The sequence below is a fragment of the Vipera berus genome (genome assembly GCF_964194415.1).
Source record: "Vipera berus genome assembly, chromosome: 4".
In the NCBI taxonomy this organism is placed as follows: domain Eukaryota; kingdom Metazoa; phylum Chordata; class Lepidosauria; order Squamata; family Viperidae; genus Vipera; species Vipera berus.
The window spans coordinates 120,968,784-120,980,594 of NC_138206.1; the positions used below are offsets into that span (position 1 = coordinate 120,968,784).

The window sequence follows — 11,811 nt, forward strand, 5'->3', positions numbered from 1 at the left end:
AGAGAGAGAGAGAGATGGAGATGGAGATTGGAGACTGGAGACACTAGAGGATAGACAGAGAGAGAGAAAGAGGTAGAGAGAGAGAGAGGTAGAAAGAGAGAGAGATGGAGGTGGAGATTGGAGACTGGAGACATTAGAGGATAGATAGAGAAAGATGTAAAGAGAGAGAGGTAGAGAGAGAGATGGAGATTGGAGACTGGAGAGATTAGATGATAGGTAGAGAGTGAGAGAATGGTAAAGAGAAAGAGAGAGAGAGATGGAGATGGAGATTGGATACTGGAGACATTAGAGGATAGACAGAGAGAGATAAAGAGGTAGAGAGAGAGGTAGAAAGAGAAAGATGGAGATGGAGATTGGAGACTGGAGACACTAGAGGATAGATAGAGAGAGATGTAAAGAGAGAGAGGTAGAGAGAGAGATGGAGATTGGAGACTGGAGAGATTAGACGATAGAGAGAGAGGTAGAGAGTGAGAGAATGGTAAAGAGAAAGAGAGAGAGAGATGGAGATTGGAGACTGGAGAGATTAGAGGAGAGAGAGAGAGACAGACAGACAGAGACAGAGACAGAGACAGAGACTGATCAATTTTACACAATGCAGTAACACAGCTGATTTTAAAAATAAAATAAAGCCAGAAGCCAAATTTATATAATTTTTTGGTTTGCTTTTACCATCAACAGCTCCTTTCCTGTTGGTAGTTTGGAAACGGTGGAGATGGGAGAACGGCAGGAACGAAATCCTAGCAAACACCACTATCCTAAATTGCCACGTGTCCAGATTCCTTCAAGCGAACGGGACTCGTGCTTAATGAAGGTATTGGAGTGGGTGACCCTTCAGTTTACGGGACCCTGAAGCCAAGCCAAGTCCTCCCGTCTTAGGGGCCTTAGGAAGTAAATTTCTCAGTGCTCGGATGAGGTTGTGCAATGGGCCTGGACTCACAGAGTTCCTTTAGCCATCGAAAGAAGCACATTCTCGAGGAAAGCTCCAATCTCATTGATGGGCAATTCCTTAAACTGCCTGTCTTCACTGTTTGCTCAGGGCATCTATGGGTTAGGGCAGCGGTTCCCAAACCTGTTCTATGCCCCGCGCCCCTAGAACGCTTCTGATATATTCTCGCACCCCTTAGAAAAGCTCAAAATGAATTATACATATACGCTCTAATTTTGAAACTTCTAAACCCCCTGGAGTGTCGTCTCGCACCCCGGTTGGGAACCCCTGAGTTAGGGTTGTTGAAGGAAAGGTCTTCATCATGGTTCAGTCCAAGCCGGGAATACACAACATGGCGACTGCTTTAGGAAGAAGGTTGCAGTTTATTGAAGAAGAGAGCTAGACAGGAAGATGGCTCTGGAAGAAAAAAGAGTGAGCACATGTAGGGAGTGGGTTTTTATACGCTCTGGAGCCTTTTGTTTGGAGTTGTTTCCTGTTCCTGTTTGAGGCTTTGTATTTCCTGTGTCACGTATTTTGACCTGAGTCTGAGTGTGTCCCTTTGGCATCTGTGGGTTAATCCTATTACGTCCTGTCTTAGAGTTTGGGTGGGGTATGTAGATTTTAGGTGTCTTTGTCTTCTTAATCTTCTAGCTGGAGGCCTCCAACTTTCCTGAATGGATTATCACATCTGCATTTCTACAGAGCTGGTTTCTGCTCGGGGGAGGGAGACTTGGGGCTATTAAGAAAACTGAGCATGCTTTTCTGCCTCATTAAGATCCTTTGAGGAAATATCTTTTTCTGCCCTTTTAATATTTCCTTCTCTGGGGGTGGGGCTGACTTCCCACAAGGTGTTGTGGGAATATTGGATAGGAGTCAGGCCTGGAGCAAAACAAACTCCATCCAGGCAGCCATATTGAGGGATTAACTAAAAATAAATGTGTGCATGTAATAAACGGATTCGTCCGTGGGATGATTCTCCACCGTCCCGATCACGGCTGTCGCAAAGGTGCTTTTCCAAAAGACAACTGGACATTTTTCCCCCACCCCGCCCCATTTTAATAAAGAAATAAATACCTCACCATTAAATAAATAAATGTCCCACATGTGACATTTACGAGCTATTCCTCCCTTCACTTAGAAAGCACGGGGCATGATTTGATTTTTATTCTCTCCACGCCCCAAGCGGTGACGGAGAAGAGACTTGCCCCCCCCTCTTTTTTCATTTGGTTGTTTTGGAGTATTTTGAAGGCAGCCAGAAAACCCTTAAAAGGGTTTCAGGCAGGTAGCAAAGCAAGGAGAAGCTGAGAAGCCCGTCGGAAGAATAATCTGGGATTCCAACTCAAGCCCGGGGCTGCGCCAGAATAAATAAAAACGAGATCCAGACAGCTGTGAGGAAAGAAGAAATATTTATTCCTAAAAGCCAAACAGTTTTGCCTTTAGGGGCAGGCTGCAAAGAAATGGGGTACAGCAGACGATTTTTTTTTAATAGGGGAAGTATCTATGTGCCGATTCTAGGGTGGCACTTGAAGGGCTTGTGTGTGTGTGTGTGTGTGTGTGTGTGTAGGTATGTTTATTCTTGTGAACAAGCAGTTCCTCTGGCAGACGTAACTGAATTAACTGTGTTTGTATTTGCAGACTATAAGTTCTGGGGAACTTATTTGGAAATTGGAGGAAGTGTGAGAAAGGGATTCCCCCCCCCCATTTGCAATTTTTTAAACTCGATTAATTCAGTTTCAGCTTGACCGTCCATTATCTAGTGGAGACACTGATTCTCAGACCATTGTGGGATTCAGTTGATATTTTGAAGGAAAATGGAAACAATGGAAAGAGTAAAATATATTTTGACAGGAAACCTCTCACCAGCCCAAATGTTTTTCTAACTTCTGCAGGAGGTCCTTGACTTATGGCCACAATTGAGCTCAAAAGTTCCGTTGTGAGGGAAAAGAATAAAGTCACCTTGGCCCCATTTTACAGCCTGTCTTGCTGCCGTTGTTAAGCAAATCATTGCAGTGGTTAAGTTAGTAACACCGTCGTTAAGCAAATCTGGCTTCCTCATAAACTTTGCTTGTCAGAAGGTCGCAAAAGGGGATCGCCTGACCCCGGGATGCTGCAACCGTCATAAGTACATGCCAGTTGCCAACCATCCTTTGCCAAGCAGTTGAACTTAGATCATGTGACCTCGGGAAGCGGCAACGGTCCTAAGGGTGAAAAATAGCTGTTTTTTTCAGGGCTGTTGTAACTTTGAACTGTCAGTGAACCAACTATAAGTTGAGGAATTATTATTATTATTATTGTTAATAATAATAATAATAATAATAATAATAATAATAATAATAATAATAATAATAATAATAATAATAATAATAATAATAATAATAATAATAATAATAATAATAATAAAAAGTTGGAAGGGACCATGGAGGTCATCTAGTCCAACCCCCTGCTCAGGCAGGAGACCCTATATCTTTTCAGACAAATGGTTGTCCAGTCTCTTCTTAAAAACTTCCAGTGTTGGAGCATTTACCGCTTCTGGAGGCAGGTTGTTCCACTGGTTAATTGTTTTCACTGTCAGGAAATGTCTCCTTAATTCTAGGTTGCTTCTCTCTTTGGTCAGTTTCCATCCGTTGCTTCTTGTCCTGCCTTCTGATGCTTTGGAGAATAGCTTGACTCCCTCTTCTTTGGGGCAGCCCCTGAGATACTGGAAGGCTGCTGTAATGTCTCCCCTTGTCCTTCTCTTCATTAAACTAGACATCCCCAATTCCAGCAACCATTCTTTGTACAGTATGTTTTAGCCTCCGGTCCCCTGATCACCTTTGTTGCTCTTCTCTGCACTCTTTCTTAGTCTCAACATCTTTTTGGTGACCAAAACTGGGTGTTGTATGCCAGGTGTGACCTTACCAAGGCCTTGTAAAGTGGTATTAACCCTTCAAGTGACAGAGAGCATTGTGTGAGAGAGAGAGAGCCATGAATTCTGAGTCGTCCTGTTTTCCCTTCCTAACCAGACTGGCTCCTTGCCTTGGCAGGGTTTGAACGAAGGACAGAAACGCTATTTTTACAGCATCCTGAGCACCTACGACAGCCGAGGCCAGAGGCAAGCGCTCTTCCACCGATACACAATCAGCCTTCAGCGCCAAAACGCGCTCGGTGAGTGCCAGCCCAGGCAGGGCCGTGCATCAGCGATCCGGAGAAATTGGAGAGCCGTGGGGAAAAGCCAGGCATTAAGAGGCCAGTTTTATGGGCCGTGAAGGCACAACTCAGCCATAGCCGGAGAGCACACTGGTTTACGGGCAGGGTTCCCACAGCCTTCTGCCCCCAAAGCTTTGTGCTGCTCAGCAGAGGCCGGGCGAGCATTCGTGCCAGATGCACATTAGTGCGCTCTGCTGTTATTCATGCCCTGTGCCTCGGCCGGGCAGTTTATCTTTAGTGTCCATCCACCAACATGCTACAAACGTGTCTGGAGACAGCTGAAAAATAAAAGCTTTGGAGTGAATATTTCACTTCTCAAAAAAGAAAAGAGAGAGAGAGAGAGAGAGAGAGAGAGAGAGAGAAAGAAATCCGACTTCTGCAAAATGCGTGACAAGTATATCTTCGTATCTGCAGGGAATCCTTGTCTTACGACCATGACGGGGCCCCAAATTTCCGTGGCTCAACGAGTTAAGGGAGCTTTGCCCCGATTTACCACCTTTCTGGCCACGGACGTTAAGTGAATCACAACGGTTCTTAAGCGAATCGGGCTTCCCCGTTGACTTGGCTTGTCAGAAAGTCTCGCCCTCTTTACAGGGAGCCCTCGGCGCATGGCCACGATGGAGGCCAACATTTCTGTTGCTAAGTGAGACACTTGAGAAGTGAGCTTTGCCCCATTTTATGACCTTGTGAATCCCTGTAGTTCTTAAGTTAGTAACACGGTCATTAAGTGGCTTCCCCTTTCACTTGGCTTGTCAGAAGGTGGTAAAAGGGGACCACGTGACCTCAGGATATCGGCGACCCTCATAAATAGGAGTCAGTTGCCAAGCCTCTGAATTTTGATCACGTGACCCTGGGGATGCTGCAACGGTCGTAAGTGTGAAAAACTGTCATAACTCACTTCTTTCAGTGCCATTGTAACTTTGAACGGTCACTAACTGAACTATTTTGTAAGTCCAGGACTTGAAAGCAAGAAAAATGTGCAATTTAATATCTAAAGAGAAACATTTGCAAAAAATATTTTAAGTTCCTTCCTAATTCTTAAATAAATGTGGCTCAAGAGGTAAAAACAACTGCCTAATGTGCAATCAGCCCAGGTTCGAATCTCAGAAGGGTATGGCTGACTGATGAAAACTAATAAGTTAGAAATGCATTTCAGTCTCCCTTAATTCTTTGTTAGTAATTTACACAAAATATATGAGCTGTCCGGTGTGACTACTGCCTGTTCGATGGCCTTCAAGATAGGCTGAAAACAGGAAATAAAGATTTGCCCCATGTTTGGGGCCTAGCAAGGTAATCTAAATAGTTAACATTTGACACATATATATGTATATATATAATGGAATTATGTTGTGGGAAGATTTTGACTTCGAATCAGAATCCGCAGATGGACAATTGAGCAAAACGTCTGAACTTATAGGCAAATTGGGCCAGAATTTAAATGAAAACCTGCTTTCCTGCCTGAAAATTTATCTCTTTTTATTCTGAATTTTGTTAAAATTGCACTCTTTTTGTTCCCTTCCAATCCCGCCGACTTTGACCATTTTGGCCTGCTGTCTGTTTTTAAATATATATTTTTTATTCGCAAACGCCCAACCCTAAAATCAATCCCCCAACCCAGTTTGGCTCAAGGTTTTCCCCGACAGATGGATGGTGTTTTTCAGATACAAGCCTTTCCAAGCTGTGCTAAAATGTTGTGTGACCTTGAGGCGACAACGCTGCGTGGCTTGTGACAGAAATGTCCATGGAGCCTCTCAAGTCATCCAGGCCACGGTTTGTCCCAAAGCTGCATTTTTGAGAGGCAACTGGAACTATTTTTTCTTTGAAGATGTTTCTCTCCTCCTCCAAGAAGCTTCTTCAGTTCTGACTGAATGATTGAATCCTTCCATTCCCCATCCTTCAGTCAGAACTGAAGAAGCTTCTTGGATGAGAAGCGAAATCTCTTCAAGCAAAAACAAAGGAAGTCCAGTTGCCTTTTGGAAAAAGCACCTTTGGCTGATGGCGGAAAAACTCGGAAAAGCTCTTTTATTAAGTGTAAATCACAAGACCAGCCTCGTGGCCTCTGAAATTCAAGTCCTGTGTTCAAGTTTCAGTTGAGGGCTGTTCTCTTGAGTGGCCCTCAAAGAAGGTCCCTGCCTTCACTTCTAAAACTTATGATTCATTTAGTGACCATTCAAAATTACAACAGCCCTGAAAAAGTTGGCTTATGACAATTTTTCACCCTTACAACCGTTGTAGCGTTCCTTGTGGTCATGCGGTCAAAATTCAGACGCTTGGCAACTGACTCATATTTATGACGGTCACAATGTCCTGGGGTCATGTGATCCCCTTTTGTGATCCCCTTGTGTGGTCATCAGTTGAGGACTCCCTGTATCTATATCAGCCTTACCCAAAGTAAAGGTGATAAGTTAGAAAAAAAAATATATAATGCTGACAATCGTGAATGAGCATTGGTGAACACGGGTAGGTTTTATAGGAACAAAAATAAAATACGGATATTTAGGGGAACCAGACTGATCTCATGAAAGTGTGCAGATCTATAAGCTGTGAGGTCCTTGGTGCTCAAGGACCAAGCTTGGTTGTTTTCTTGCAAATGTTTCATTACCATACTAGGTAACATCACCAGTGCCTTGATCATTGCCCTCACCTAGCATTGATAAAGTCACCTAGTTTCAATCAATCAAACAATCAACCAGAATAGAGCTGGAAGGGACCTTGGAGGTCATCTAGTCCAACCCCCTGCTCAAGCAGGAAACCTATACCATTTCAGACAAACGGTTGTCCAGTCTCTGCTTAAAAGCCTCCAGTGATGGAGCACCCACAACTTCTGGAGGCAAAGCTGTTCCACTGGTTAATCGTCCTCACTGTCAGGAAGTTTCTCCTTAATTCCAGGTGGCTTCTCTCCTTGATTAGTTTCCATCCGTTGCTTCTTCTGGTGCTTTGGAGGATAGGCTGACCCCCTCCTCTTCTTTGGAGCAGTCCCTGAGATACTGGAAGACTGCTATCATGTCACCCCTACTCCTTCTTTTCTCTAGACTGGCCATACCCAATTTTGGAAACCATTCTTCATATGTTTTTGCATCTAGGCCTTTAATCGTCTAAGTTGCCCTTTTTCCAAAGTCTCAACATCTTTTTGGCAATGCGGTGACCAAAACTAGATGGAGTATTCCAGTGTGGCCTTACTACGGCTTTACAAAGCGGTACTAATACTTCATGTGATTTTGATCCTATGCCTCTCTTTATACAACCCAGGATTGTATTAGCTTTTTTTTTTTTGGCCAGTGCCGCACACGGCTGGCTCACATTTAAGTCGTCGTCCACTAGACTCCAAGGTCCCTCTCACAGTTAATATTTTTGAGCTGGGTCTCTTGCCTAATCTGTACTTGTGCCTTTGGCTTTTCCTGCCCAGGTGTAAAACCTTGCTTTTCTCCACATTAAATGTCATGTGGCTGGATAGGGCCCATTGCTCAAGTCTGTCCAGATCGTTTTGGATGTTGAGCTTGTCTTCCGGGCTGTTGGCTATTCCTGCCAGCTTAGTGTCATCTGCAACTTTGATTCCCTAGTTTGGTAACGAAACGTCTGCAGGAAAACAACCAACCTCTGGAAAAAGGTGATGGCAAATGGCAGTGTTCCAATATCTGCCTCAAAGAAGAGGGAGTCAAGCTCTTCTCCAAAGCCCCAGAAGGCAGGAGAAGAAGCAACGGATGGAAACTCATCAAGGAGAGAAGCAACCTAGAACTAAGGAGAAACTTCCTGACCATTAATCAGTGGAACTCCTTGCCTCCAGGAGCTGAGAATGCTCCAACACTGGAAGTTTTCAAGAAGAGACTGGACAACCATTTGTCTGAAATGGTATAGGGTTTCCTGCCTGAGCAGGGGGTTGGACTAGATGACCTCCAAGGTCCCTTCCAACTTCTTCTTCTTCTTCTTCTTCTTCTTCTTCTTCTTCTTCTTCTTCTTCTTCTTCTTCTTCTTCTTCTTCTTCTTCTTCTTCTTCTTCTTCTTCTTCTTCTTCTTCTTCTTCTTCTTCTTCTTCTTCTTCTTCTTCTTCTTCTTCTTCTTATTATTATTATTATTATTATTATTATTATTATTATTAGTAGTAGTAGTAGTAGTAGTAGTAGTAGTAGTATAGTGTAGCCTTGCAAACTACAAGGATATGCTTAGAAAGTCACCGGGCCTCAGGGTGAACTGAACACAGAGTTATCTGAAAATGCAAAACAGTTTTTTAGCTTTTCAAACCGTAGTCTCTCCTATCCATATCTGAAGAAACCTGAGTTCTTACAGCCATGTATTCTGTCTCTGAATTTTAATGTTGGGCTCAGTTGCAAACTCTGGAAAAAATGAAGTTTACTTGTTCTGTGAGTAATGAACTATGCGGAGAAAACAGAAACAATTACCATAGGGGTAAGACTGGAGTCCCTTTTTTTTTTTGTTCCTTCCTGAGAAGCTATCATATCTTTACGGTCTGGTGAACTTTGATTGATGAAATTACAGGCAGACTTCAATTTGGGCTTTACTACAAACGCAGAATAGAAGAGAGATGCCTGTTCTAAAGCAGCCTGACTCTAAGAAACGGCTCCGTTCGTACCAGATTGGTTTTCCCCTTCAAGAGAAATCTGATTTTTTTCCCCATCATATGCAAAAGCAGAAAGTTGTTATTCTAAACAAAGCTTGATTATATACAATCAGGGTGCTTTGTTTTTTGTGTGTGTGTGTGTGTGTGTGTGTGTGTGTGTGTGTGTGTGTGTGTGTGTGTGTAAATTACAGAGAAAGAGGCCGATCTAACAGGAAGCGGAAAGAGAAACATTTGTCTCATAATTAAGGCAAGGGCACAAGTAGGTCTCTCTCTCTCATCTTTCACTCCTACAATTATTGAAAACTGTGTCACATCACCACAGGGACAACAGATGCTGGTAGACTGTTCCGAAGCACTTCTTGCAATTAAGGTTGTTATTTTCCAACTTTGCACTCTACGCATGGCAGGGAACCCTCTCCAGTCCATCAAGTTTTATGGCCTCGCCAACTCACGCTGTCTATCGTGATGGCACTCCACCCCGCGGTTCAGTAATCCTGGACATTTTTTTTTTAGGCTTTGGGGCCAAAGTAGCAACTAGCACTCAGAATAACAGCTCCGTTTCCCATCCCTCCATCCCTCTCCTTATGCAGTAGCTGACGTGGTTATGATGAGTGCTGGGTCCAGCTGACAGCCCTTGAATCTCCTTTTCAAATCCATTTCCAGGGCTCATCACCAAGCAGCAGTTGGGATACTACGCTTCCTTCATAAAAGATTCGAAATCTTGCGGAAGGCCAACGCGGGGAAGAGCATCGCCCGCAAAGGCAGACGGCAAGGAGAGCCCAGCTGCGTTTCTGTAACCGAATAGGAATCAAAGAAACCACAGAGGCTCAGCAAGCCAGGATGAATCATGGCTTGTCGCTCGGCAACACGGGACAGTTAACCGTCTGCTGGGTCCGGTTTTGCAACACGCAATGGACGTTCTGGAAAGACGAGGTTGGACTTGTTTAAAGAGATGCCACCTTCACACGCGAAGGAAACAGAGGCTCCTTGGGGAAGCTCCCATGTTTTATTTATTTATTTATTTATTTTAATTCCATTTATATCCCGCCCTTCTCCAAAAACTCAGGGCGGCTTACAAGCTTATCAGTAGCCTTCATTCTATGTATATGCCTGCTTATTAGGGTTTTCACACACACCCCAAGTTTTATGCCTAATCCTTGCATTAAAAGAACTTACGGGAACCCGTGTGAAATTTGTCAGCCCTTTGTCTGAAATGGTATGGGTTTTCCTGCCTGAGCAGGGGGTTGGACTAGAAGACCTCCAAGGTCCAACTCTCTTATCCTTCCTTCCTTCCTTCCTTCCTTCCTTCCTTCCTTCCTTCCTTCCTTCCTTCCTTCCTTCCTTCCTTCCTTTCCCATCACTGGGGGTTTTTCAGAAGAGACTGGACAGCCATTTGTCTGAAATGGTATAGGGTTTCCTGCCTGAGCAGGGGGTTGGACTAGATGACCTCCAAGGTCTATTCTATCCCATCCCATCCCGTCCCGTTCTATTCTATTCTATTCTATTCTATTCTATTCTATTCTATTCTATTCTATTCTATTCTATTCTATTCTATTCTATTCTATTCTATTCTATTCTATTCTATTCTATTCTATTCTATTCTATTCTATTCTATTCCTTTCAACTTCTATTCTATTCTATTCTATTCTATTCTATTCTATTCTATTCTATTCTATTCTATTCTATTCTATTCTATTCTATTCTATTCTATTCTATTCCTTTCAACTTCTATTCTATTCTATTCTATTCTATTCTATTCTATTCTATTCTATTCTATTCTATTCTATTCTATTCTATTCTATTCTATTCTATTCTATTCTTATTTCATTCCATATTTTCTATTCTATTCTATTCTATTCTATTCTATTCTATTCTATTCTATTCTATTCTATTCTATTCTATTCTATTCTATTCTATTCTATTCTATTCTATTCTATTCTATTCTATTCCTTTCAACTCTTATTCTATTCTATTCTGTTCTGTTCTATTCTATATCAGCTGAGTGCTGAACTTCGTAGCCTGAACATGATCTTCTGGGGAAACACCAAGCCCATTGTGAGACACATTTCATCTGGATTAATCACCAAAGCTTTGGTGGAGCCTCGTCTTCTCGGTGACCTTTGACAAGTCTCTGAGCCAATATTTTGGTGGGAAGCTGAGAAAAAGGGCCTTGTGTTGAAACAGTCAAGGCGTTGTCTTGAAAAGGTCAACTGTAAAGGAAATGGCCCTTGCGCTTGTGCCTCTCAGGGCTGGCTTTGTTTTCCTTCGAGGAGACCGGTCATCAGGCTTTCCTCGGAAAACTGCTGTTGGCTGCACAATCAGTGTAATAGCAACTTCAGCAGCCATTCGGCAGCGGCTACCTCCTCACTGTGAGGAGAAGGCTCCCATACATTGTGGATGACTGCCTTCCTGGCTGTTCCTGGATGACTTGTGTTTGAGGTGGTTTGGGGTTTTGCAACGACCTTATTTGGGGATTATAATTAAATGAAAGTGGCTTACAGGCGTTGTGGGTTTCCAAAGATCTGTGACGATTCCCCATCCTTAGAATCAGAATAGAGCTGGGAGGGACCTTGGAGGTCTTCTAGTCCAGCCCCTTGCTCAAGCAGGGGATCCTATACTATTCCAGACAAATGGCTGTCCAGTCTCTTCTTTTTTTAATTAAAGAGTTTTACAAAAAAAGATTTTACAATACATCCCCAAAACCCACCCACCCCAAACCAACCCCCTTCCCCCCCCCACTTCCCAGAGCTAAATACAGGGTTATAGTTATAATAATCATATTCTAACTAAAGATTATCCATAATATAAAATTAACCAAATTAACCAAATTAACCAGAGCCTTGGTGGAGCAGTGGGCTAATGCCTCCTTAAGTAACACCAGCTGCCTGCAATTAGTGCAGGTTCGCGTCCCACCAGGCTCAAGGTTGACTCAGCCTTCCATCCTTCCGAGGTAGGTAAAATGAGGACCCAGATTGTTGGGGGCAATTAAGCTGACTTTGTAATAATGCCGCTGCGGTGTGTGTGAAAGCCCTAATAAGCAGGCATATACATAGAATGAAGGCTACTGCTAAGCTTGTAAGCCGCCCTGAGTCTTCGGAGAAGGGCGGGATATAAATGGAATTAA

At 43.2% G+C, this 11,811-nt stretch overlaps 1 protein-coding gene across 1 annotated transcript; it reads left to right on the plus strand.

Annotated features, from left to right (window-relative positions):
* Positions 1-712: 712 nt before the first annotated feature.
* Positions 713-9,635, plus strand: FAM216B (family with sequence similarity 216 member B; the record flags this gene model as incomplete). The annotated part of the gene is given in 4 exon segments (XM_081326413.1): positions 713-811; positions 3,949-4,069; positions 9,351-9,457; positions 9,459-9,635. Coding segments are annotated over 4 exon segments (504 nt in total).
* Between the last annotated feature and the right edge of the window lie 2,176 nt (positions 9,636-11,811).